This window comes from Volvox carteri, assembly GCF_000143455.1.
Source record: "Volvox carteri f. nagariensis unplaced genomic scaffold VOLCAscaffold_26, whole genome shotgun sequence".
NCBI lineage: Eukaryota > Viridiplantae > Chlorophyta > Chlorophyceae > Chlamydomonadales > Volvocaceae > Volvox > Volvox carteri.
In genome coordinates, this window is record NW_003307569.1 from 1,319,379 (window position 1) to 1,347,164 (window position 27,786).

The 27,786-nt window shown below is 57.8% G+C and overlaps 1 protein-coding gene across 1 annotated transcript; it reads left to right on the forward strand.

Annotated features, from left to right (window-relative positions):
• Positions 1-74: 74 nt before the first annotated feature.
• Positions 75-21,358, forward strand: VOLCADRAFT_92545 (uncharacterized protein; the record flags this gene model as incomplete). Its single annotated transcript, XM_002951857.1, has 23 exons — positions 75-190; positions 942-1,118; positions 1,658-1,878; positions 2,650-2,884; positions 3,120-3,378; positions 3,719-3,919; positions 4,340-4,628; positions 4,901-5,023; positions 5,634-6,511; positions 6,696-9,158; positions 9,456-9,686; positions 10,151-10,319; positions 10,644-11,053; positions 11,461-11,751; positions 12,354-12,454; positions 13,061-13,297; positions 13,740-13,875; positions 14,858-14,993; positions 15,439-16,008; positions 16,372-17,880; positions 18,119-19,363; positions 19,628-21,025; positions 21,306-21,358. The coding sequence occupies 23 exons, from the start codon at positions 75-77 to the stop codon at positions 21,356-21,358; spliced, it is 11,448 nt and encodes a 3,815-aa protein (XP_002951903.1).
• Between the last annotated feature and the right edge of the window lie 6,428 nt (positions 21,359-27,786).

Below are 27,786 nucleotides of genomic sequence, written 5' to 3' on the forward strand. Positions count from 1 at the left end.
GCAGTCATGGGGTATATAAATATATACCTTATACCATATACCTTATACCTTATACCAGCCCATACGAGTCATGAATGGGGATCAAGTATCCAAGTGGAGACAACAACTTTCCAATTCCATATCCAGGGTTGTCCATACCATACAGCATGAAGGCCCGCACAAGCACCCGCAAACAGGATGCAGCCAAGCAGTGAGTCACGGAGCTGCGGGCTGTAGGAGGCCTAGACATCTGGGGCTGAGACGCCATGAGCCGAGGCGTGAACCTACCTTTAGAAGCCTGTGACGAATGGATCGGGCTGTGGGGAATCGCGGTCATTGGCATTCCGGGTCGTGCAGTTGGGGCCGAATGAGAATGCGGCGGATTGGAAGATACCTACCTAAGGGGGGAAGCTACGGAACGATAACACATGACCAGAGCGGTGAATGCGAGGGCGAGGGCAAGAATATGCACGCTTAGGTCAGACTAGGGAGCGTCCTTTCGGAAGCGTCCTTTCGAGTGCAGACAAACGTTGTTGGCTGATTCGTGGAGAAAACATATGCTTGTCTGTGCATATGTTTGTATGGCGAAGGTTACAATGCAAACGGAAAACGCCAGGGGCAAAAAATAGAGTGAGAGAGACGGGGGAACAGGATACACAGGGAAGGTCCCCCAGCAGTTTTCTGTGCCCCTCCCCCGACTCAGGCCTGGATACACAAGGCAGCCACCCAGTTGAGTTGACAGCCAAGGGGGATGTAGCGCTGCCGCCAACCTATTTACGTGTGTACATATGTACGTATGTATGTAGCTTTGTTTTCACACGCTCATGCTGCTGTGTCGCCTTGCCGGCAGGTTGTTTAGCACCAGCGCTGCTTCAGGGCATTGCAGCATCCTACCTACAGACTCACGGGGCCAGCCACGGCGTCCTGATTGATCCCTCATCCATGGCCTGGCGCCTTAACAGCCCAGGGTTTCGGAGTGCAATATGGACGCTGCAGCGGTTGCTGTCGTACTCGGCGCCATTATCGCAGACATCGGTCACCACCAGTGACGGCGTTGACGCCGCAGCTGCACCATCATCGTCAACGTCAGCACGGTCATCGACATGTCGACGGCTGTCGGCTGCGTTTGCGGAGGGGCGGTGCGCATTTGCCATTCACGGGCTGTCGCACCTCAAGGCGAGTTTCCGTCTGCTGTCTTGCCCCGTTAAAAAAGATGACGGAAGGGGAGAGGGATAACGGAAGGGGAGAGGGATAACGGAAGGGGAGAGGGATAACGGAAGGGAAGCAAGTCAGAATACCGCAAGTCAGGAGAAAATGAAGGCGACAGGGATGCGTGGGCGAAAGCGGGGCATGGTGTTTGGCATGCGTGAGTCCATTTCCTGTGAACACGACATTATTGCGTGCCGTGTACAATTATATTACCATGCTGCTTTTGCGGGAGCTGCTACAGCAGCTGCAACATGACTACTGCTGCTGCTGGTGATGGTGCTGTGCTGCTGCAGGCTGCTTACGTATGGCCAGGGGGGGATAAGAATGTCGTGTACAGCACTCGCATCATGATGCTCCCTGGTAGCACCCAAGTGGACCGGGGCTTGTACGGCATCATGGAGGAGTGTACGGCGTCGTCTTGCCCTTACGCGTCGCCGTTGTCCGACATAAAGTCTGCCGCCACGTACAGCAGCAGCTGGGTGAGCGCTCTGACTTCCGCACTGTTTCGTAGTGGTGGCGGCGGCGCCGCCGCCGCCGGCAGCGTCAACGTCGCGCCGCTGGTGTACGCCAACCCTGTCGGCGGCATCAACGCAGCTTCGCCGGCGGCTTCGCGCGCCGCAGCTGCACGGCTCCTGTCGATGCTTGGATCAGCTCCAGTCCAAGAGATTCTGGCCAGGGACCCGACGTCAGGTCAGCGTGGGTTGTGAGATATCGTTGGCAAATTTGACCTCTCAAAAGTTCTCAGTGAGAATCGAACTCGAAACCATCAGTTAACAGAACCGCTAGGTAGCTCTACAAGCAAAACTGGCTCTGGAACTCGTCAACAAGGAATTGAGCAGGGCGGATGTATAGCTGGGCAGGGCAGAGGGAAACCTAGAACACGGCCAGCTGGGAGGTAGAGGGGAGGGCCTTAGCGAAGACGGTGTCTTTGCCGGGACCTGGGTCCAGGAGAAATCAATGCCAATGGAGAGGCCATCCGGTGTCGCTCCCAGACAGCGGGGTCCAGGGGGCTTGTTGGCGCCCGGTTATTGCATGTTGGACTTGGGGGGGGGGTGATGGTGGAGATGGTAGTGATGGTGATGGTGGAAATGGTGGTGATGGTGGAGACGATGATGATGATTGTGATGATGATGGTAGTGGAGACGGTGATGGTGTGGTGGTCTTCCTAATAATTGCTGGTCTACTGCAAGGGGCTCCGAAAGCCGAACACCGAACGTTTAATCATTCATTCTGTCCCACTATCTATATTCTCCGCCCCGTTTGTATGTATAACTGTCAGGGTGTGTATGTGAAAGCAATGGAAAATGTGTGACTTTCGTGCACATTAACCTACCCACTTAATTACCTACCTGCCTACACATATCTGTCATTATGTCTGTCAGCTCACTTGCCCGTAATAAGCTCCCACTTAGGTCTCCCCTTTTTCTCCACCTCCTTCTCCCTCTCTTTCTCCACCTCCAGGTGTGACACCCTTTCGCCGCCTGGACCGGATGACCACCCGCACAAATGAGTCGACCGCCCCCCTCGAGTCGACTTCACCGTCGTCGCTGCAGCTATTGCAGCAGCAGCAGGTCAGTGCGGTAATGGTGGCGCCAGCTACGCAGCAAGACCTGGACCTGGCTGACCTAACTGAGCGGCTGTGGGACCATCCGAACGCGGCTCCAGCGCTGCGAGTGCCTGGGGCTGAAACCCTTTGGTAAGTGGCGAATGGGGGAGCAGAAATGGATATGGGCCGGAAGAAAAGGGCGGAAAGAATGAAAAGGGGAGGAGTGGAAAGGGAAGAAAGGGGCGGGAAGAATGGAGAATGAGGCACGATTGTGGAGATGGGGCCCATGATTGCGGAGGGAGGCATTTCATGATCCACTTGCTTGGTACCGTCCTACGGCTCCGCTCGCCAGTTTTCTCGCTCCATCCTGAATGCATGAAAATAGGCCGTACTTTGACGCGGCCATCGCGGAGCTCTCGCCGTACAACTCACCTCAGCTGTCATTGACGCCTTCCACGAACCTGCCGTACGCCGACGACGAGCCGCCGGAGACGCCGGCGGCGGCGGTGACGGCGGCGCTGACACTATTGTCACGGAAGCTGCCGGCGGCGCTGGAAGCGGCGCTGCCGTCGCCGGCACAACGCCGTACGGAGTACCGGGCTTCGCTGTCGTACCGTCAACCGGTGCTGACTCAGCGAGTGGTGGTAAGTTTTACCTGGGTCGAGCTCCTGAAGATTTTGGGGTTTGGGGAGAGGTTGAATGAAAGGGGGGAAAGAGGGGGGTTTGTAACGCTTTGCAGGGCCGCATGCATGTCGTACGGCACACGATGGACTTGTGCTCCCTTTTCTCCCGGAGCACCTTCACGCTGCAAAATAAAGCATGAAGGTCCGTCTCCTGATTAGGCAACATTTTAAAATTGTTCTTGGCGTCTTCAGAATTGTTAGAACTTAATTTGCCCTTGCGTGGCCTTCCCTGCACTGGGTGTACCCTGTACCGCGTAATGGGCTCCATCCCGTCCACCCCCTGTTGCGTTCGGTTTGATAGGCGCAGCCATCGTCATCGCGCTTACGTGTCAAACTCATTGTCGGACTAACGCTGGGGCTTGGCGGCGGCGCCGTACTGCTGGCGGCGCGCGTCATCCTGCAATCTCGCCGTACGCTGCGGCGGCTGCGCGGGACCAGCAGCGGCGGCGACGACTCGTCCAACCGCCGCAATACGGCAACGTATGTCGTACTTGACATTCAGGTGCACATATTCGCTTACATGAGCGCATAACGGGTCCGTCGTACAAGGCTACTGGGCCCCCTCCCTTTTCTGACCGGGTTTGGGGGTTTCGGACTTGAAAAAACGGAACCTGGGGATATATTCCTATAGCCAATGGTGGAGGCGATTGGGAAGGGATTGCGATTGGTGCCCGGACGGGGCTCCTGGCGGGCTTCCCTTCCGATCTTGTCTTGTTCCGATCGCTCATCGAACAGGGGGGAAAACGTTGCCGGTTTTCCTTCCTCACACAAAGGGCACGCGTTGACAGGCCTGAGGGATATGGCCTGAGGGATATGGCTTTTCCTGACCTGGCTGTGACCCGTTGGTTTTCCCCGGCACGGGCGCGCATCCTCCCCTGTTCGCTTGGGCCCTTTGTGCGGGTGCGTGTACGTGTGTGTGCAGGGTCTCTCTGAGCCGAGTCTTCCGGAAACAGTACGGGAGCAGGCGCTTCGGTTATGTCACGATGTGGTCAAGCAGCTGGCGCGCCGGTATGATGGGGAGCTCGTGCCGCTACCCCACGATGAAGCAACACCGCAGCTGTCGGCGTCGGCGGCAGTACGACATGGCGTCGGAGGAGACAGGCTGCCTGAGTCACCAGCAGCGGCTCTGCAGGCGGCTCTGGCAGCGGCGATGAGGGGGTCCACAGCAGATCAGGCAGCAGCGGCGGTGGCGGCGGCGGCGGCCGCTGCCGGTGGGCCATGCAGTAGCGCCGGGTACGACCTCGGTCCTGAGAGTTGCACTGGCGGGCGGATGCGGCCGCCGTACTGGGGTTACGAAAGTAGCTACCTGTCACTGGTGTCTCGTGATCTGGACGCGCCGCTTCTTCAACAACAGAACACCGATGTTGTACCAGTTTTGGATGGGCCGCTGGGGGCCGTTTCTGGCTACGGCAAGGCAACCATCGCCGCTGCTACTGCCGCCACCGCCGCTGCCGCTGCGAACTTCTCGTCTTGCATGGCACAGGACGGAACGCCGGATGGCGGTGCGCCACTGTCCCCGATGCCGCTTCCGACATGTATTGTCCCGACGGCGACGGCGACGACGACGGCGGCAGTAACGGACTCATCAGGACAGACGTCGCCTCTGGTGAGTTGCCGTACAACAGGAGCGGCTGCATCTCAACGTCATGCCACATGGTTTCATTTGTTTGATCCGCTGATGACTCGACCGGGGCTTAACAGTCGAGGGTCGACGGAGGCCAGCATGGCGGCGGCGGCGGCGGCGGCGGCGGCTCAACAGCTGCCATTGGGAAGTGCCGACGCCAACGGGGCCGTACCGACTGACTGTACGAGATCAGCAGGTAACGGTGGCGGTGACGGGACTAGCATGGATTCCAGCTGGAAACGCGCTGGTGGGGCTGGAGCACTCAGTGGACGAAGTTTGCACATCGACGTGGGCGGCAGCCTTGAAAGGACGGCAGACGGTTGTATGACTTCACCCGGCGGCGCCGCTGCCGCCACCACCGCTGCCGCTGCCGCTGTTTCACCCCAAAACATGGTTCATTACGGTAGTGGAGGCGGAGAGGGAGGCGGCGACGGCAGCAACGGCGGGGGCAGAGGCGGCGGCACTGGCGGGGCAGCGCCTGGGGCAAATCAGTTAAGTATGGTACAGCAGACTGCGCCGCCGCCGCCGTCGGATGGGCTGCAGCAGCAACACCGAACTTGGACTTCGATGCACCTCCAACATTCTGCTACAGCCAACCCTGCGCTATTCCTGGAGCAATTCAAGCCTGCCACTGGTAAAGAACACCTATCTGCAGGACATCTCTCTGACATGCTACTGCCGCTGCCCTCCTCGGCGACAATTACTACGAAGGCTGCCGCTGGAGCCGCCGTTGCCGCGAATGCCGCTGCCGGCGGCGGGCCCTGGGCGACTATGAGCCTTAACTCCGAGCCGCACCTACCGCAGTCACCCTTTACCGTACAATACTGTACATCCAGCGGCGAGATTCCCCGGCCTTTACAGGACTCGGACGGTGCGAGTCTGTCGGGCCTGCCGGGGCAAGGTCTTACTTTGGGAGGTCAGGTGCTGGGACATCAGTACCTATCGGGCGCCTGGCCTTCACCGTCAGTGCTGCCCACCCTACCGGAGGGCGTTACGGACAGCGGAATGACAACAGTTGATAGAGCTGTGGTGGCGGCGGCGGCGGCGGTTTCGGGACCCAGAAGCGGCGGCGGCGGCGCCGCCGCAACATCGGGAGGTGTTTCCGACGACTTGCTTGCAGCCATGCACGCTGGTCGCATCCTTCCTCACGCCCAGTCGACACCGACGACGCCGCTGCTGGGGCAGCTGCACGCTCTGTCGCCGCTACGGCTGCGGCCGATGCCGTACACCACGCTTGCTGGCGCATCGTCACAGCTATCGCCGGCTGTGCCGCCGGCGGTAGCGGCAGCGGCGGCACCGTCAAGCCAGCCTCTGTCATCCCGTGGTGGCGGCGCGCTGGCAGTGGCAATGGCGGCGGCCAGGGCGGCGGCGGGGGGGGCGTCCTTGGCATCACAGCGTCAGCTCTCTACACGGCTGGCGTTAATTTTCGCCTCTGTGCACGACGCCGTTTGTTTCTGTGTGCACATGCAGGTATGGCACGTGGTTTCTCGCAGGATATGTTAATCACTTTGCCTGATATTGGTATCAGTATCATACTGCTGCTGCTGCCGCTGCCGCTGCCGCTCCCAGCTCATCATACCGCCATTACTACCCTTACCCCATTCTTCGCTACGTGTTGTCCTGTGTTGGATACCTGCTGCGGACCATCTTGTAGGCAATGTTAACCAACTGTCGATGGCCTTCCGAGGTTCTGGAGCTGTCCAGCTGTCAACCGATTGCCGTACGGCCCAGAGCTGTCAGCGCCGACGTACAACAGCAGGCATGCGGCGCCGGCGGCAGCCCGCGTGCTGACGCCAGGAAGGGGGGCGTCGACGGCGTCGATGGGGCGGCAGCCGCCGCTGGCGCCATGTCCACCGGCGTCAGCGGTATGGCCGGGTGTACGGATCCCGGTGGCGACGGCGTCGTCATGGCATCGACGGCATCCTCCTTCATCACATCCGCAACACCGTCGCCCTTCACCCCCACTGGAGCTGTCGACAGAATGAAGTCTCTGATCAGCGGCGGTGCGAAGGGAAGATCTGGCCGAGCGCTGCGGCAGGGCCATCTATCTCCTAGGCTGGCGGTGCACGGCCTCGGCGGTGGCGCCGCCGCTGCCGCTGCCGTACCCGTAGCCACCGCCGCCGGTCTAGCGGCGGCCCCGGAAAGGTCGGCGCTCTCCGTCAGCCGCTTCGCCACCGCATCACTGGGCCCAGGCACCTCGGCCGGCGGCTGCGGAACCGTCGCCAGGCCTTTCACCTCCCGCAGCCTTATGCCGTACACGAGCTTCGGCGGCTCTGCACACCTTGGGTCCGACCCATGGGTCGTCGGCGGCCAAATTTCCTCCGCAGGGTGCTCCCGGAGTGGAAGCACAACAGTTTGGCGACCGCCGCTACTCAATGGCTCGTTCAACAGTCGCGGCGGCAGCGGCGGCGGCAGATATACGGCAGCTGTGCCGGGAGGCACGGCAATGATGACCTCGGGCTTGCAGTACGGCGGCGGCGGTGACTTCTGCCCGGGATCCCATATCCAACCACCGCGCTCGGCGCTCGGCAGGGTTTCTCGCAGCGGTGGCGGCGGCGGCGGTGGTGGCGGTGGTGGCGTCAGCCCAGCGTACGGCAGCTCCCTGGCAAGAGTGCCGCACATGGGTGCCGTATCCCAACCGCTTCCAAAGCTAAATACCGTACAGTTCTCGCCATCATTTCCTGAACAAGCCAGCCTCTGTACCGCCACAAGCACTACTGCCATGAGATTCCCGATGCCACATGGGTGCGGCCGTACAGCTGCCATACAGCGCTCAGGATGTGTCGTACCAGATGTAGCGACTACGGCACCCCCGATGGCGACGGGTGGCGGGGCCCGCGCGAGCTCCGTGCTTACTTCCCCGCCTGGCATTGGCGGCGTCAGTGGCATCGGCGGCGGCACCATAACAGCCGCCGCTGCAGCCGTTGCTGCTGGCGGCGGCGGCGGCGGCGCCATTACCGGAGCAGCGGCTGCACTGGAAAGTGGCGATTCCGGACTACCTGGTCGGATAGGCGGCTGCTCAGATCGCGACACCGCCATGGGTATCATTCTCGGCAGCTTGGACTACGATACCGACGGTGAGGCAGCGGGACTTCAACATGTCCCGTCACCGCCACCGTACTTCACGATTGCGTCTACTGCAGAAGGAAAAGACGTCGACGGCGGCGCCGCGGCGATGATGACGGCGTACGGCGGCACTGGTACCACCGGCGACGTCAGTGACAGAGTGGTGGCGGCACAGGTCGGCAGTGGTGGAGGTGGTGGTGATGGTGGGGCCAACTGCTACCCAGTTCAAGCCGCGTCACCGGCACAACTTCCTGGCGTTACGTACGACAATGTGTACGACAAAGCAGCGGGGACGTCGCCGACAGGAGGTTTCCAGGCCCGCCGGCATTCTTCGTATGGTGATGGCTCCGCCACCTCGCCCGCCGCCCCGATGCCACCGATGCCGCAGTTGTTCATCATTCCGGCGGTACGGAACATGCAACAGGCGATGCCAACGCCGGAGCAGGTGGATGCGCATGCAGCCATGCCGCCATCTTGGAAGTCACCGCCCGACACGTCCTCGTTGAGGAGTGCTGCAACCCCGGTAACATGCGAGATCGGTAGGACTTACCCGTTGTACGGCGCACCGGCAACGCTGAAGCTCAACACTGACATCGATGCGCCGCCGCTGTTATCTGTGCCGCCGTTCGCGGCGGCGGCGACGGTAGTGTCAGACGTCAATGCTGGCGGCGGATGCGACGTGGGGGAGCTGTCTCTCAGCTTAGCGGCTGGGTTTCGGAAAGTGCCCACGGCGGAAGTGTTGCCGCTGCCGCCGCCGCCGCCAGCGCCCCCGCCAGCGCCATCCCTGGCGGAGATGGCGGAGGAGATGGTTGTGGGATCGCACGGCGCCTGGATCCACCCACCACAACCCTGGTACGGCCGTCCGGTGGCAGAATGTAAGGAAGAAATATCTTCCAGTACGAACAACCTGAACCCTGCTTCGACCATAGGATCGGCACTGACAGCGACAAGCTTAAGCGGTGATTGCCGTACAAGCAGGGATGTAACCAGGCGAGCAGCAACGGCGGTGTTGGAGGCTGGCGACGGGAGCGCGACGGGGCTGGGGCCTTCCGTAGGTATCGGCAACGACGGCGGAGGCAGCAGCAGATGCGGCGGAGGCAGAGGTGGTAGCGGAGGCGGGCGGGTGGCTGTCTCACACCCGTCATCTCCGCTATTGAGGGAAGCATTGTCGCCGCCGCTGCCGCCATCGCCGCCGCCGCCGCCGCCGCCACAGCAACAGACGCCAAGAATGGGCGACGGGATGCCCTTTGCGTCTGTACCTTTGACGAAGCTACAGCTGGAGAACTCGGAAATCACACCGGCGTGTTCGACCGGTAGCCCAAAATCCGTACGACTGCGCATGCTGCAGCGCATGGTGGGCGCCGTGCAGGATACGATGTACGACACTGCGCCAGTAGTTAGCGGGGGCGGAGGCGGTCATGGTCTGCGGAACCCGGTGTACGACGGTACCAACGCCAACAGCCTTGGTAGTGGCGGCGGCCAACCGTCGCATGTGGTAGTGGCGGCAGTGGCGCCTCCGCCATTGCCGCCGGCGGCGCCGCCGCCGTCGCGCCGGAGCGTCCGTAGCTTCGGAGAGCAGGTGAGGGGAAGCTCAATGAAAAAATGACATCATGGCATTTGTATTGCTGGATTTAGGATTTTATGGCCTAGGATTGGATCTGGATTTTGGCTTCGGGTTGTGTGGTCATGATTTGAATCTGGATTCGGGCATTGAGGCTTAGGGGACGCATTTGGATCTGGGTTCCAGACTTCTTTTTTTCCGACTGTGTCGAATCGAGTAAGGTAGGAGCTTAGCAGCTTGGCAGCTTGGGTTATGAGATCAGATCCCCCATCAGATCCGCTCCGCCGTGTACTTCAATCACCTTTTTGCTATACTGGTAAATAGTATAAATCAATAGGTTCTTCATAAGCTAAGAATAATCCAAAACCCCAGTTCTTTTGGTTATGCGTTTTGTCGCTGAATAATTAACAATTTGTCCGTGATGGCGGAATGTCTCCTGTACCCAATGTACTACATATGTACGGCAACGTGTACGACTGCAGGTGCGACTGACCTTCGAGGAGCTTATGGGCGTAGAGCGAAGTAATTTGGAGGACGGCGTCACGGTCATCTTCCGCGGTCCACGTGTCGTGTGCGGTATCAGTACTTGGCAGTACGGCGACGAGGAATGTACGGATATGTACGGCAGGCGACGGACCGCTATAGACAGCGGTGAGGAGGACTTGCCGTTGACGGGGGATGACGAATTGGCCATGTTGGGCAGACTTGGCGGAGGCTTAACCTGCAGAGGCGAGATGATGCTGACATCAGCGACGGAAACGGCGGCGGCGCATGCGCGAGGCGTTGCGGAAAGACTGGAGTCCCTTGCAGAGGTTATGGCACTCGACGTGATGGACGATCCGGTGGCGGCGGCGGACAGTAGCGGTGGAGCCGATGCTGACGGTGACGCTGCCGCTACAGCCGGAGCCGCCGCCTCCGCCACCACCGCCTCCGCTGCCGTCACCTTCGGGGTGGCGGCATCACCGGACGACGCAGGTGATCAGCATCTCTACGCGACTCAGTCTAACCCACTCTTCTACAAAACCGCTAACGGCGTGCTCCCTGCGTTGACGCCGTCGTATGGTGGCGGTACGGACATCACTAGCGACCATGTTGACGACGATGTTCCAAACCCAGAAGGCGCACCCGCCACGAGCGTCGGGGGCCTTGGTAGCGGCGCCGACGACGGTGGCGGCGGGGCTCCTGATGACGCTCGTGTCGGTGTTGTACGGCGGCGTACGACGATCATGTCGCCCGAAGCACGGAAGTACTTGCGACGGCGGCGGATGCCGGCGCCGCTGCGCCGCGCACTGGCAATCTGCGAGAGCGGACAGGGCGGGTTTGTACTGCTAGATGGGGCGACGTACAGTGCGTCATCGCAGGAGGCCCTACAAGAACAATGCATGGTAGGTACAACGAGCATTCCTGCAACCACCCTACCGAACCCGCGCACGTGTGCAAGTGCATCCAACCACGAATGAATGAATGAATGAATCCATTCATGTCCGTGTGTGCATGTGTACGCATGCGTGCGTGTGTGTTTCGCTTTTGCCATCGCTTATGCTGACGCGAATACAGCTGAGGAACAAAGCGCAAGTGAATCAGCGTGTATGTGGTTGCGTGTATCATGTCTTTTCCGCCTCTTCCCTCGCCCATACCCCTCACCCTTTAACTGTCGTCCCTCTCCCTTCCCCTTCCCCATCCCCCCTGCCCCTTCCCCATCCCCCCTACCCCTTCCCCATCCCCCCTACCCCTTCCCCATCCCCCCTACCCCTTCCCCATCCCCCCTACCCCTTCCCTCCCAACAAAAAAGATCCTGCACATGGGCGAATACGTGCTGGCCGGTGTACGGCGCCCACTGGACCTCTACCTCGCGCTGGACTTCGCACACCTTGCCAGGGTGGCATACCTGCGACCCCTGGCGTGCGCTGAGCAGCTGAGCTTGGGTTTGCCCTCCGCTCCCGTCAACACAGCCTCCATCTGCTTTTCTTTGGTGGTCGGGATGCAGACCCTGCTGGCCTGGAACACGGAAGTAGCCAAGGCGGCGCTGGCCGTGCTGCGGGATGCAGTGCTGCCGGCCCTGCTCAGCCACGGTGGATATCTGGTGGGTGTACGGCGTACGGCATTTAGGTTGTGGGGCAGCTGGGGTGCACGGCGTACGGTGTACGGTGGTGGAACTTGGGTCAACCACCAGCCTTGGGTTTTGTTCCCCCGGACCCATTTCCGGACTCCGGAATCTCCCGGCCCCTTTCCCGTGGTGACAAAACACAGGTCTGGGAGTAGGGCGTGGGGTTTTGCCGTATTTCAAACGCAACCCACGAAGGCCCCCTCTCCCTCTTCCCTGTCCCCACCCCGCGTCCCCAGTCGCCGTCGCTACGCCCCCTCTCCCCAACCCGTGTGATAGTTCCGGACTTTGATCGCCGGCAGCTCATTTCTGAGTTGATTGCATGAGGTTTCCCAATCCCCCTGTGCAGGGAGAGCAGGCGGTCCTAATCCCAAATTCGTAACGTACACGGCAGTTCGTGCTTTGGGCGTCGGGGCAGTTGTTTTTACCGTTGATCTGCTTGCTCTGCTTACTTTCCTCCTTCGACATTATCGCTTTTTACACTTTGCACATTGCCAATGGGTGCAGTTACTTATATATCTTTTCCATCTACTAATTATGATTCCTTTTCCCCCTTCTTCCCTTTCCTAACCCATCCTCAGGTAGAGGACGCGGATGGTTTGTTGCTGACGGCCTTCTCCAGCAGCCGGTCGGGCCTGGCCTGGGCTCTTGAGTGTCAGGAAGAGGCCAAGCACCTCGACTGGTGCGTCAGGGCGTGAGGGCCCTGAATGAAACCGTTCGGATGGGGAGGGAGTTCAGATGGGGAAGAAGCAAGTCTTGGTTTGGGGGTCCAAGGGTAAGGGGCGGGAAGTCCAGGTGCGGTGGAGGGGACGTGTAATATCAAGGGGAGTACAACTGCCGACGACGACCAAAGCGGCGAGCTGCGAAGGAAGTCCTACGCAGCCACGAGACGCAGCTGCTTTTGTGCCTTTACTTTACTACCGACATTGATCTGGGGGGAAGGAACGGCACAAGACTTTTATTGCATGAAATTACAAACTAAAATAATATTGTTGATAGTTAAATAGTAGAAAAATAAAGAATAATATTATTAATTTTTATTTAATTTATGAAAAAAGTGACATCAAATAGTATAACTTCGTTTCAAATTTAAAGGTAGCTTGTTTGGCAACATCTTAAAATAATGTAATAGTTCGCCTTGGACGTCGAAACCAAGGTAGTGATTGGCATCATGCCAACACCCTAAGGGGTTTCTTCCCGCCGGGAGTCCTCATGCAGCTCCTTGAGCCGCATTTCTTACCAGCTGTGCAACTTTAAGAAAAAAGTTGCCGACCAATTGCCTAAACAGGCCGAAGGAGTTGCTCGGCCATGATCTGGGCAAGGAGCTGTACATGGATGACCTGGACATGGAAGGAAAAGAGGAGGAGGAAGAGGACGGGGACAGGGAGAGTGGCAACGATATATTGCCCGTGGGGCTACCGCCGGCACCCCCAGTGCCCCATGTCAATGGTGGCGACGGCGGCGATGGTTCCACCGCTGCTGCTGCTGCCGCTGCACCTTATCCTCGACGGCATTTGGTTTTTCGGTGAGTGGCCGGATGGTTGACACATTGACACATCGTCTGTAAACTTCAGAATATGAAATAACTAAGGAAATGGTGACACTCAGCGATCAGTGTTGTGGTAATTGCAGATGCTGAGTAAGTAGCTCCTAGGGAAACATTTCTTGGTAAAGAGAGCATTTTTGGTAAAGAGAACAGCACGGCGCACTGTGCAGCAGCACTGTATGCATTCTGTGATTTAATGTTGTGTCCATGATATCCCCCATTATTTGCAACTTCCCTTATTAGGGCGATTATACAAGCACTACAGTCTTCCATCAATGCCACTTATCACCACCATCACCACCATTACCACCATCATCACCATAACCATCACCATCACTCAGCTACGGCTCTTGCCAGCGTAGTCCAATAAATATACACCACCCTCTACCAACCACCCGCGTGTGTGTGTGTGTGTGCACAGGGGCCTCCGCATCAAGAGCGGCCTAGACTGCGGTGATGTGTTGGCAAGAGTACATGCGACCACAGGGCGGATGACGTACCGGGGTCGGGTCATGAATCGCGCGGCACGTATTGCTGGCATGGCCACCGGAGGTCAGGTGAGCTGCAGTGGCTGCATGTAGTAGCTGGCCGCTGTAGTACAAAGGCCTCCCGAGACGCTGTGAATGCGCTTTAGCGCGTATTTGTGTTGGGCCACGTGTGAGCGTGCGAGGTACGGTTGGGTGGGTGCAATTGTCGTGCAGTTGCGGTACAGGTAATAGCTGTTGAGTTCCGTTATAATTGACAGCTGTTAGTGTTGGCTGCAGTTTGTTGAGAGGGCTACTGTCCCACCGCGCTCACACCTATGCCATATATACATATATACATACCTGTATATTATATACATGACCGGATCCATGGCTTAGTGACAAGTTATTAATAATATACATACAATATATATACATACATATATACATACAGTTTAAGTCAGGCATTACATGTAAGGCATATACTTATTCCCCCAGGGGTAAGGCATTACTATTATAGCACAGAGGTTTGGCAGCCTCCTCGTGTTGGGTGACACCTTTGAGTTAGTGAAGGTTCTGGGTTCAATTCCTTGGCAGACCCCCGACATAAATCGGGAGGATTACATTTACTAATCGCCTGAGGCGTGGAGATGAGGTCTAGTTGATGATGGACTAAGTTTCGCATGCTGAGTTGGTGATGTTGGCTGATCTGTCTCTACGGATGTCGGGTGACTTGATGAGGCGGGGTCTAGGTAGCAGGACCAAACAACCACAACCGTCGGTTGTATGGTGGAATTCACTTTCAAATATATATAGTCCATGGCCTCTCGGCTTTAACAGACCCCCCCGCACTTGTGTGCGGCACTTGTATAACGCGTCAACACGTCAACGCAACTGTAGTAGCTGGCCGCTGAAAAGACTGGTGAGCGACTGCTACAGCAACAGCTCCAGAAGGTGGTGTAACACGCACGCTAATTATATTACATCATTTCACTGTGTTTACATCCCACCTTACATTATAATAAATGATGTACATCATTATCCACACTGCCATTCTCTTCCCCCACCGCGGCAGGTGCTATGTTCTCGAGGGCTGTGGGACAGCAGCGGCCTGGCGGCGGCTCCCGACCTTTGTCAACAGGCACTGGCAGTGGGGGCGAGCCTTGGCGACGTGCAACTCAAGGGGCTGTCCACGAAGATGGAAATCATCAGTTGCATGTACGTACATAAATACGCACATATGCATGTACATACATAGGTACATATGCACGTACATACATACGTACGTACATATGGACGTGCACACATACGTACATATGCACGTATGCATAAGTGTATGGATACGGCGTCGTGCTGCAAATGCAAGTTATGCCTTCGGAGGGTAACGCACAGATGTACGTGCACAGATGTACGTGCACAGATGTCGACCGTATGCCGTTACGTAATGCAGACTTGTTCGTACCTTGGCCGACATTGATCTCCTTCATTTCAGCCCGTCCCTTCGCCTCCGTCGTCCACATCCCACATTCCTCTGCTTTCACAGCTAAACCCCTAAACCCCTAAAACCCTATTTCCCAAACACTTAACTAACCGACTTGTCCTGCCCGGCGGTTCTTGCCTTCCTGGCGCCCCTCAGCCGCATCCTGCGCTCCGAAGTCATTCCTGTGGCTCATGAAGATGTCGTATTGGAAAATAGCATAGGGCCCATCGGCACTGCGCCCTTCCAGTTCCATCAAAAGCCAGGTATGCAGGAGCAGCAGCACCAGCAGCAGGAGCAGGACGAGGATGCAGAGGACAACGGTGCCGACGTCGACGTCGAAGCCAGGGATGGCGCCGACGCCATCCCGCCGAAGCCAGGGATGGCGCCGAACTGTGCCGTCCGGACAGTTCCTTCCGGTGGCGGAAATTACCCAGGCACGGCAACGGCGACGGCAGCGCCGTGCCCTCTGGACGGCGGCGGATCAACACCCACCGGGGCATATCCAGGGAGCCTTGCGTCGGCCGTACCAGCTCTGTCGGAGTACGACTCCGACGGCAGCGGCAAAGAATGTGCTGGCGGTAGTGGCGGGGGCAGCATCAGGATCGGTCCGGGTGCTGCCGCCGGAGAGAGCTCTGCTGCCGTCGTCGCCGCCGCTGCGGCAGTGGAGTCAGCGACGGCCGGCAGCGTCGCTCCTGCTGCCGCCGTTGTTACCGCCGCTGCCGAATCCGTTCCATATGTATCTAAAGGTGAGATGCTACAGCCTACGGTGGCAATAGCAGCAGCGGCAGCAATTAATGCGGCGGCGGCGGCGCCGTCAATGGCGGCGGCGGAGGGCATGAAGGGCCCAGTTGTGTCTGGGACCGCCGCGGTGACGGCGGCGGCGGTGACGGCAGGGACGGCGGCGATGAAGGCGACGACGGCGGCAGCGGCGGCGGCGGCTGCAGCCAAGATGACGCTCGAGCGAGGCAGCACTGGAGGAATAGCACGCTTAAGTCAAGGAGCCAGTCCTCCGAATGTTAAGGAATTCAGTCGCTACGCTGGCAGCTCAGCAACGGCAACGCTTCTAAGCCCGAAAGGTACGACAAATGCATCTGCAAATATGGCGGCAGCACTTGCGGTAGCTCGCATGCGGCATGCGAGCCAGCTGAGGCTTAACCGCTGTGTCCACGGCAGCGGCGGCGGTATCCGTGGCGGTAGTGGTGCCGTACAGGCGGCTGTGCTGGCGGCGCAGGATGAAGATGACGACATGGCGGATCGGCTGGTCGCGGGCTACAGCTCCGACGGCAGTGGCGTCGACAGCGGCGACGGGGGGCCCGGCAGCGGCAGCGACGGCGGCAGCGCTGCAGAACCTGACCGAGTTCGTGTTGTTGTCAATGGCACTTCTGGCGGTGTGGCAGCATTACATGGAATGCTCCGCCGCCAGCGACCCGCTGGCAGTACGACAACAGCGGGGCTGTCCAGCGCCGCCAGCGGCGGAGCGGGCCAAGGCAATGCCGCTGGAGCCGCTGTCCTCTCCGCAGCTGCAACCGCTGCCGCTGCCGGCGGCGGCAGTGGTGGCACAGCAAGAGGAGGCCATCTTGCCATGGCGGCGGCGGCAAACTTTAAAAAGGCGTTTCGTGTCGTCAAGAGGTCAATCCTGGAGGAGCCGGACGGCGGTGGCCTTGCCAGCGCCTCCACCGCCGGAGGCTACGGCAGCGATCGATCCAGTGACGGCGACGGTGGCACTGGCGCTGGCGTCAGCGGCGGCGTGGAGGCCACGAAGCTTCGCCGGCCGCCGCCGCGGCGTGCGAGCGAGCTGGTGAAGTCCTCCGCAGCAGCCGTGACGGCGGCTGCGGGCGCCGGCGGTGCCCGTCTGTTCAATCGTCTACGCGGCCTAGCCGTCGTACGTGGTGGCGGCGGGATTAACCTCAGAGGTCGCGGTGGCGGCGAGGCATTAAGCCGTTTTGACGAGCTGGAGGAAGACGACGAGTCGCGCTTCCGACCCACGTCATCTGCCACCTCAGCGTTTTTCCCATCGCTATCACGGCCGCGTCTACGTGACGGCAGCGGCGGCGGCCTGTCGTACACTACAACGGAGCGAAGCAGCAGTTGCAACCCGTCACCGTTACATCTCGTGAGTGTCGCCGGCCAGGCCTCTCGCACCGTTGCTGGCGGCGGCGGCGGCGGCACTGGCAGCGGTGACGCTACGGCCGCTGGCGGCAGCGGCGTCTTCGCGCGCGCCAGTAGCCGTCTAGGTGGCAACAGCCTGGTTGCGGAAATGAGCCTTGCCTCCATGACAATGCGGCGACAAATGCCCGTCTCGCGATTTCTGAAATCTTCTGCCAGCAGCGGCGGTGGCGGCGGCGGCGGTGGCGGCAGTGGCGTTGGCGGCATGGGTACGGCACTGCCACCCACCTCACCCGTTACGTTACTGTCCACATTGCCGATGACGTCATCATCAGCATCGACGCCGGGGGAGGCGGCGGCAGCGGCGCAATCGATGTCGCCAAAGCAGCGAGGGCCCCCGCAGTTGTACGGAAGACCCCGATCGAACAGCGGCGAGGGCGCACGTATATTCCGCGTCGGGGGTGTCGGCACCGGTGGTGAAGCCACCACGTACGGCATTCAGGAAGCAGACGGTGGGTCGTGATGGCCAGGTATGGGGTGGTATGGAGGGTGGAAGGCAGTTTTTCGGGGGAGGCCTAAATCTCTGACGAGGCACGTTTTCTTTTAAAAAAGCTTGTTTGTTAAGCCCCAGGTTCGAAGCCCGGACGCCGCTGAAGAGTTGCTAGACGTTGTTACGTTTCGCGCTGCTATGACCTGAGTGCCGTACAGTTCTCGCTGCTATGACCTGAATGTCGTACGTGTTGCCTGCAGGGGAGGAAGAGGAGAGTGAGCTGGAGGGGGCCGAGGCGGCGGGCACCGGGGATGATACGGTTAAGATTAGCACCGCTGGCAGCTTCACGGCAGAGGCGGAGACGGAGGCGACCGCACCTGGCTGGGCTTCCACCTTACGCCGCGGCTCCGAAACCCGGTCCTTCCATGTTTCGCCGCTACGTGGTGGCGGCGGCAGCGCCTCCGCCATCGGTACGGTACCCTCCCTGCCGTTTCGTCTGGCTTCCTTCACGTCGTCGTTCCTGCAGCGCGCTGTGTCCAGGAAGCTTTCACCCACGGCAGCGGCAGCGTCGGCGGCGGCAGTCATTGCACCCGGAGAAGATGTCGTACGGCCGTACAGTGGCAGTACGGTGGCTGGAACGGTGTCGCCCGCTGGTGTTGCACTTGACGGCGGTGCGCAGCGGTCGGTCTCGTTTCTAAGGGCTCGGGGTGGTGGCGGAAGCAGCATAGGCGACGGCAAGCAAGGCAGCGGTGACGGCAGCGTGTCGCCGCCACCGCCGCCGCCGCTGCAACCGGCTTCGGCACAACTCGCCGTCATGGACGACAGCCGCAACGGTGGCACGGCGGTGCACATGCCGACGGCAGCGGCGGCGGCGGCGGCGATGTCGCCGCCAACTCAGACCACAGCAACGCACCTGTCGCGCGTCGATTCACTGCGGCGAAACTCATCCAAGGAATCCAGTGCTACCGTTCACACTGCCATACATGAAGTCTTACAGATCCGCCCGTCGGACGGTTTGTACGGTCACGTATTCCCAAGCCCGACCGCCACCACGTCGGCAGTTTCGCCATCGGGGACAGCGTCGTTATCAGGGCCGCCGCCACCGCCGTCGTTCCAGCCGGTACGGCTGGGCCGTTCCGCCACCGGTCTAGGTTTCGGTGCCGCGACGGAGGCGGCTGGAAAAAGTGTAAATGGACAGGAGCATCGTTCAACATCCGCAGGACAGGAGGGCCAGGGAGGGGTGGCTTCGCCACCCGTTTCCGCCGCCAGCCGATACGGCAATCCTTTGACGTCGGCTCTCGAAGCCACGCCCCCATCACCCCGCTGCGACGGTTCCACTCCACCGTTAGAGCCGCATATGTCCATATACACCGGTGACGGTGACGGCGGCGGCGACAGCGGCATCAGCAATTATGGCGTGTACGGCGGCAGTAGTGCTCGGATGCATCAGCAGACGGTTGTCAATGCTGGCGTCGTCGCCAACCCAGCAGATACTCACGCCGTCGGTGCGCTTGTTGGCGGAGGCGGCGGTGTTGGCAGCGGCGGCGGCAGTAGCTGGGTCGGTTTGTTCTCATCCTTGCATAATTTCCTTGGCTTGGCATCACCACACCAGGCAGCGGCAGCAGCTACTGCAGTTGCTGCTACTGCTGCTACTGCCGGTACGTTGTGTCCGAACTCCCCTAAAAAAACCCTACCCGCGGCGTCGCCAGCTGTCTTGAGCAGTAGCGGCGCCGCCACCGCAGCAGGCGCCGCCGCAGCGGTATGCGCAGGCCGGCGGCGGGCCGTGTCTCACTACTTAATGGACGAGTCTGTCGACGGTGGCGGCGCTGATGGCGGCGGCCTTGGAAGTCCTGCGAACGCGGCTGCGGCGGCGCCGCCGACGGGACAGCGGAGCCAGCGGCGGCGGTCCGTAATCGAGGTGAGTGGGAACGTGCTGTTCCTCAACGCCAGGTCGTCGTACGCCGACAGCGGATGGCAACTGCCCGCGGAGTCGGAGACGTACGGTTGCGGCGGCAGCAGCACCATGCTAGCGGATCAATCCTGCGATGGTGGCGCTGGCGATGCCGTGGAGCCGGATGCCATGTACGACGTGTACGAGTTTGCCGATTTGCTGCACCACGATGTTTACAGTGGCCAGCTTGCAGCCGCTGCCAAGGCGTCGCCGCCGTCGCCGCCGCCGCCGCTATCATTGGCCGCTGCCGTACCCAGCGCTCCGCGTCGTCGCCGGAGCCGCCGCAGTACGAATCTTTTAGCTGGCGTAGGTAGCGGTAGCGGCGGTGGGAATGGCGGCGGCGGAGGAGAAACTAATCTCCGTACGGATGTCGGCAGCCGGCCGTACTCGCAATTTCGGCAGCTATCTAGCAGCTTCAAGGGTGGCAGCCATGATGTGGGCGGTTCTAATTCTCAGCAAAGGCGCTCCCAGCCTGTAATGCATTCACCTCGTCCTCTCGCGCACTTCGCTGCCGTCACCGCGGCAGCAGCTACCGCGGGCGACGACAGTGGCATCGGCAACGGCAACGGCAGTGGCAGCGGCGCAGCCTTCGGCCAAGTGCAACGCTCTAATACGTCTGCTGCTCACGACCTTGAGCCCGGCGGGGCCGTGAGTGGCCTGGGGCGGCTTGTACGGGGGCTCAACGGGCTAATCGGCCGCGCAAACAGTACGACATGCAATGGCGGCCGCCGCCACCTCTCTGGCGGCTCCCGTCAGGTCTTTGGCAGCCAACGCCGCGGCAGCGTCAACGCCGCCTCCGGCGTAATGCGCAGCAGCGGCTCCGCCACTGTTGACTTGTACTGCGATCGCGGCAGTAGCGGTGACGACAGGCTGGAGCGCGGCACCGTCGTCGTTGCCGCTACTGCCGCTGCCGCAGCAGCGACGGACTGCGGTGGCGGCAGCGCCAGCGGAGAGCCGACCACAGCAACGGCAAGCGGACGGCGGTTGGTTCCGGAGCTGGCACGATCGGCACGAGAGCTGGTGAGTAGGGTCTGGAGCATGCGCAGCACGCACAGCATCGGCAACGAAAGCGATGGCGGCGGCGGCGGCGGTGGCGGTAGCGTCAGTGCTGGTGCCACAAGCAGCAGCGGTGGCGTCAGACGAGACGTGGCTGTCAGCCCGGAACTTACGGCGGCGGCGACGGCCGCGATGCCGCAATTGGCTTGCGGCTCTTTAGGTGAACTGGAGCCAGGGGGAGCACTTGTGGTACAGGATGCGTCTATTGGGGGACAGCGGCAGAATAACCGGCAGGAACGGCATCACCAACAACATCATCATCATCATCATCATCATCATCAGCAGCAGCAGCAGCAGCAGCGGCGGCGGCGCGGTAGCGTCCAGGCGGCAGTGGCCGAGGCCTATGAGCTAGCGGCATCCGTACGTGCTGGCGGCGGCAGCGACAGTAGCGACAGCGGCGACGGCGATGACGAGGACAAGGACACCTGCCAATACTACAGCAGCAGAGGCGGCTTTGGCGGCGGTCATGCGTACCATTAAACAGGAACGATAACATTATGTAACATTAGCAGCTAGCTGTTGCACACGACCACCCACTACTACCCGCGATTACCAACTACCACCCGGCTGCGCGGTGGCAAAGCACGCAGTGAGGAGAGCGAGGAGCATGCTAATGTTAAGTGCGCGTACGGGGGATGTGCTTAGAAAGGACATTTCGTTGATGCCATTGCACCACGATGCACTGTATGTATGTTTGTACTGTTTACCAAAGTGCCGTGATGCACTTGTGTTTCGGTTACAGTTACACTACGTTATGCAGTTGTTGTGCACTTCTGTGTTTGTATGTGCGTACGTCTGTCTGTATGTGTCTGTGCGCTGAGTAGTCCGCAACTTAGGCGAAATGTCAGACCGCTAGCCAGCTAGGTAGGCAACTGACTAACTAACCGATTAAATAATTAACTGATTGGCTATTGGCAGGAGGGATGGCCTTAGCAGCTAGTATGAGGAGCTGGCTAACAGCACGGCAGGGGTTTATGAAGGCGGAGATGGCTCCCTAACTTCCGAATGGTGAATGCGGTGAATTCGTCTGGTATTCGTCCGGTACCAGACCTGAATACCTAATAGAATTCAGGGAAAGTTCAACGGAGCAATTAAGATTTGGGGCGGAATGGTGGTGTGTTGTGTTGTGCTGTGCTGCTGTGGTATCGTATGGTATGATATGGTATGATATGGTATGATATAAAATGAGAGTGGGGTTAAAGAGGCCGTGAGGATGGGGGAACAGAGGAACCAATACGAATCCTAGTACTAGTAATGGTAGTCTGAGTCGTACAATTAGTCGTACTGTCACAGTATTGCTCGTATTGCCAGTATTGGACCCGAGGCGCAAACGCCTACCTCCGGACTGCGGATCCGTCCCCTTCTTAGTCCTTACCACCGCCCCACATCCTTACCCCTAAGGGACGTCTTTCCGTCGGCCTCTTGCCTTTGTGTTAGTTTGTCCGTCCATTTTATCGGATATTCATATACTAATTCAACCGACCTCTAATGATTGAGACTTCAGCTGCAGCGGTCAACAGTCAAACAGTCCACCACTTCGGATGTCATGGTGGACCAATCGACATAACGAAATTAGCTGCCTTGACATGTCATATGTATGTGACTGCTGATAATTCGTCGGATTGCGGGTCCACGGTCAGATTTAATTAACTGTTGCCTAACTTGGCTTGCATGCCCTTGAGGCGTCGAAACCTGCGTTTAATAGCTTCGCTTGTTAGAATGGGAAATAGACTGACTGGAAGTAGGAAAGGGATTTCGGAGCGAATCATATTATATAAAAATTTACGAACTAAATTTGACGCTGGACTTTTGGCCCCTGGGCATGCATGGAGGTGACAGCCATATGCCGTACACATGTGATGGACGTAATAGAGCTTCTGCCAGGGGCTTCGGAGCGTTTTGTTCGCGTACGCGAGCGCGTGTATTTGTATATGTCTGTTTTCTTACTAGGCGAGAACGTCTCTAGTAGAGCCGGCCGCCGAACAAGCCTCTCACACAATGATGCTGAAAAAGCACCTCAACGCGTATCAAAATAGACGATGTGCGAGCCGTACAGTACAACAGCTACTACATTGTCGCTTATGGTGAAACACAGCACGAACAGCGTTCAATGGCATGCAGGTTGAACAGTCGGAAGGGACCTCCGAAACCCTAAAACCCTTCCTAGTCATGCCCTTGGCAGCATCAACTACATCCTGTAGCAAGCTACATTTACCTTGGAATATCTTGAAGCTATTAAAGCTTAATCACAGCAACGGTACAGTCTACAGTAGTTACGAAACCATACTCGTTAACTCTCCTCCCACGGCCTTGCAACCCAACACTTCCGCAGAAAAGCCTAGGGATGGCTGTTACACATACACTCCTGGTTGGCTCGCAGGTCAGGGGGTAACAGGGTCCAAGACCGTTCATAGACATGTTAGATTATCCATCCTAGGGCCTCTAAACGTGTATTTCAAGTGCGGATTAAGGCCAGGGATTCGCGTTAATCCCTGTGCTAATCCCAGCAGTGGAAATCCCACCGGGATTAAGCAGGATTAGCCGGGGATTAAGGAACTCCTCAGGACACCGTGTTCTCTATCCAGAGGACTAGCAGGAGTTAGCAAGAGATTAGGAAAGAACATAAACTGAACTTGATGTCCATGTATTTACCTAGCAACTTGTGACAAAGGGTGCATTTCCAGTGCGGATTAAGGCCAGGGATTAACCCTCTGTCCTCCATCGATTCTTGCTCAAACGGCTAAGTTGTTGGCAAACTTACATCGCCTTTTCAACCTTTGGTTCCTTTATGGAACAAAACTATGTGGTAAGCTCGTACCAAGGACTTCCGTGCCCTAATCCCTGGCCTTAATCCGCACTGGAAATGCACCCAAAAAGTTATTACCTGGCCACACCCAGCTAGTAACTTTCCGTATCTGGATTAGCGTTCATGGCGTTATATCCTACTTTAATTTCTAGGTAATTCCATATGGATGACCTCAAGTAAGCAATATCTGATTTGGTTTGCTCGAAAGGTGCTACTTCAATGTCAGGCCTCAACGGTGGCCACAACGGCGAGAAGAGTGCGCTTCCTGCCCATATTTTATACTCATACGATGCCTAATGCCCAAAGTAATTCAGAGCTGGTAATATTAGCTTCGAGATCGCATCAAAAAATGTGCATCGCCCTTTGTACGGCCTTAATCCCCGCGCTAATCGCAGGCCTCCGGAATGGCCTGGGGATTAGCCGGGAATAGCGGGACCTTAATCCCTGCAGGGATGTATTTCCAGTGTATACCGCAGGGTGTATTTCCAGTGCGGATTAAGGATTTAGGTAATCCTGTCCCGATCTTTGACGAGGATCGATCCTGACAAGTCGGGTGTCGGCTTCCTCGAAGCCGGAAAAAGGGCGGGGGCCCTGTAGCGCCGCGCCGCGGCGGGCGGCACCCAGCGGCAGCCCAAAAATTTTCGCGTTTGGGGGAACCGCTGGATGGACACACCGGGGCGCCCAGGATCGTTTAGAGAAAGGAATCGATACCAGTAAATTGTTGTAGCGGGATCGGATCGAGATTTGTGTGCGCGAGCGGAAGCAGAATCAGAGTTTTGTCCTGAGACCGTAGGCCCAGGTGTGGTGGAGAGCCTGATGTGAGCAGAGTTTTACTGCTCCTTGGCCACTAGGCCCGATGTCAGGTTGGAACCTGGTTGGCTGTTGACAAGATAAAATGGGTGGGAGTTATCCACGCCAAGTGAAGGTGATTTCCGTTACAAACTGCCTTGGCCGGTGCGTCCTGCTACCGTGCGCGGGAGTTGTATGATTGGAATATCCCTCAGAAAACATTGGTCAGGCCGCGCCTTATATATGGTAAACGCGCCCGCCATTCGTACAATTGTCGTATGGTCAACGTAAGACGTAGCTACCCTTTTCGCGCAGCAACTGCTCATTACGCAGCGGTAGCTACCCGTTTACGCAGCTCCTGGCCAGGTTCATGGCGGCCAACGGAAACTGAGAAGAAACTAGTACAGGATATTTGTCATAGAACATTTCTCAGACCGGAGCTAGATCGTCAGACACAAATCGCCTGCTTNTACGTCGCCCGGTCGAAACATACATCGTCGGTCTTTACGCGGTGCGCCGTATGTACATGACCATTCTCAACGCGTTTATGTAATGTTACAGAGTGGGGGGCTTCTGGGCCGCTTTATCACATTGTCAGTTCTACGATGTATCATCTTATAGCACCGTCCACCACTACCACACTATACTTCGCCATACGAACTGTAAGTCCAAGGCGGCCGTCTAGGACCCCTCCTCATCCATTCACCCGAACAGCCGAAGAGACGGAGGGTTCGGCAATCGCCACCAATCTAGCGTGCGAATCTGGTCCATCAACTGCGACCTCAACTCCACATTTCAGCAGCTAGCCATAATCTCGCGCTCCCGACTAATTCGGGGGTCTCCCCAGGAATCGAACCCAGGACCTTAAACCGCGAATCGCAGTAGTGTCAACCCAGACCAGACGAGTTTATAGATTTTAATTAACGATGTGGCAATATTCGACCTCCTGCTATGCCCGGAACGATACGCAACCAAAGCCGTCAGACTCAGTTTTCTATGACTAGCTGGAAGTCGCTACAGCCCCCTGCATCCGTGCAGCCCGGTAGCTAGGGCGGCACGTGTGACAATTGTTGTGTCTACATGGTGGGAGCTGTGCTTCTCGCAGCAGTGCTGATGCTGTGGGAGGTATGCTTCCGCCCCACAGCCGCGAGCTTCATCGCGACACACTGCAACTCTTCGGAGGCCCCGAGCATTGGCCCAAGTAATTGTACAAACGAGCAGCTTGCGTACTTCGTAGAGGAATGAAAGCAAATTTGTCGGCCTGCTGTTGGCCAACAGCCATGGCATGTCGGAATGCCTGTGCGGGCAAATGGTAACGCAAGCTGGGTATTCGAGTTATCATACGCCGTCATCTCAGAATTCCATTATGAGATACGCGGCAGCTTTCGGGATGAAATTTAGCGCGAGAGGCGTTGATGTGACTTTTGAGGTCGGTGAATGGAGGCAGCTAAACTTATTTGTGCTCATACGGTCTTTGTTAGCTACATGCGAGATACCTTGCAATAGAGAATGCTGTATAGTACCTATAACGCGTTTCAGCCGGGCGAGATATTATGTTTGGTCCGTTACACACACACGAACACACACACACACACACACACACACACACACACACACACACACACACACACACACACACACACACACACACACACACACACACACACACACACACACACACGGACATGGGCAATCCTACAGGTCGGGGCCCCCCTGGGCGCTTCGCGCTGGGGCCCCGCCCAAAAACCTTTCAGGGCCATTATGCCGCGCCTCAGGGTATATTGAATGTAATAGTGTAATTCGGAGTATGATTGCAAGTCCAATTCGCTCCGGCGACGTCCGGTGTTTCACATGCGATTGCGGCAGAAAATGTCGCACAGTCGCGATGTTCCCATGACAGCCTTAATCTGGCCTGAAGTAATTGTAAAGGATATTACTCTATAACTATGCACTTTTTGATCAATGTCATCGCCAGCCTTGTACTGTGTAGCTGCAACTATTGGCGAAGAATGCTCGGTGCGCTTGGTGTAATTTATCAACTGGAAATGATTGATTTATTATCGTAGACGTATTTATAAGCAACGGTTTGTTAAATGCCTTCTCTAGAGAATGAAATTCATCGAATCATGCCCTGAGAGGGCCCCCCAGACTCTCCCAGACCCCAATTCCGCTTCAGGCCCAATTGGCTCCGGTTCAGAGTCCAATTCGCATGAATGTACCCTGATCCGTATACATGTGAACACGTCCTTAATACATCAGTCGTGTCGGAGCCGTATGCTTAAGTAATTTAATGCAACTGTTGCATTTAGCATGAGATTCTGTTGCCTCCCATATCACGTGTGTACATTTCACTCTCCCATATCACTTGCAAGGATCTGAGTTGCAAACAGCAAACGGCCAGAAGGAGAAGTATCAGGTACCATTTGTGCGGCAAGAGTTGTGGGAGCTGCCAGACCAGCGCACCACCTCCTGTTCGCTGATTTGTCACGGCTACCCCTACACTACCACGTTTCCAAACAGGTTGTGAGATTTTGGGACCGTGTCCGTTTACAGCGTGGGTCTGTGGCACACCAAGTTTTGCGACAGGAGGTCGCAGAGTCCCTCTCCAACCTCGAAGGGCCCTGATCGGGGCATTAGCTAATGTCTATAGTCCTCCGTTTTCTAAGTTTTCTGGGGCACGACGTATGGAAAGAGGCCCCGCAAGGGCTACACGAGGTAAACGAACGAGTGGAATGGCTGATTAACAGGCCATTGCAGAAGGTGTGGCATCCCGCATGTCACAACGTTTATCCCACGTTCAGTGAATCGCAAGCTTATGCAGTTTAGGTTTTGCTGTTTGGCATTGGCGGCGAACTGAGCGTGCAAGGGACGGCGTTATATACCTAGGGAGGGGCGAGTATGCCCCTGCTGCGGCACTGATAGCCATATTGAATATGAGAAGCACATTTTGCTGGACTGTCCGGTGTACTTCAAAATCAGATCTGATTTGGATTTTCCACGCTTTGAGCATACGAAGGACGCTATGAAGTGGGAACCTGAACGTCTGGCAAGGATGCTGGAATGTATGTGGTGCCACCGCAACTCTATCGTTCCCGTTGGTCGTTAGTGTCCTTTATAACTTGCTTTGTCTGAAGTGCGAGGTCGGATGGTGCTTATAGGCGATCTGGCTGCCCTTGAGCCCTCGGCTCATATTTGGGCGGTTTGCAGGTACGGGAAACGCACCCACGAACATGACACACACACACACACACACACACACACACACACACACACACACACACACACACACACACACACACACACACACACACACACACACACACACA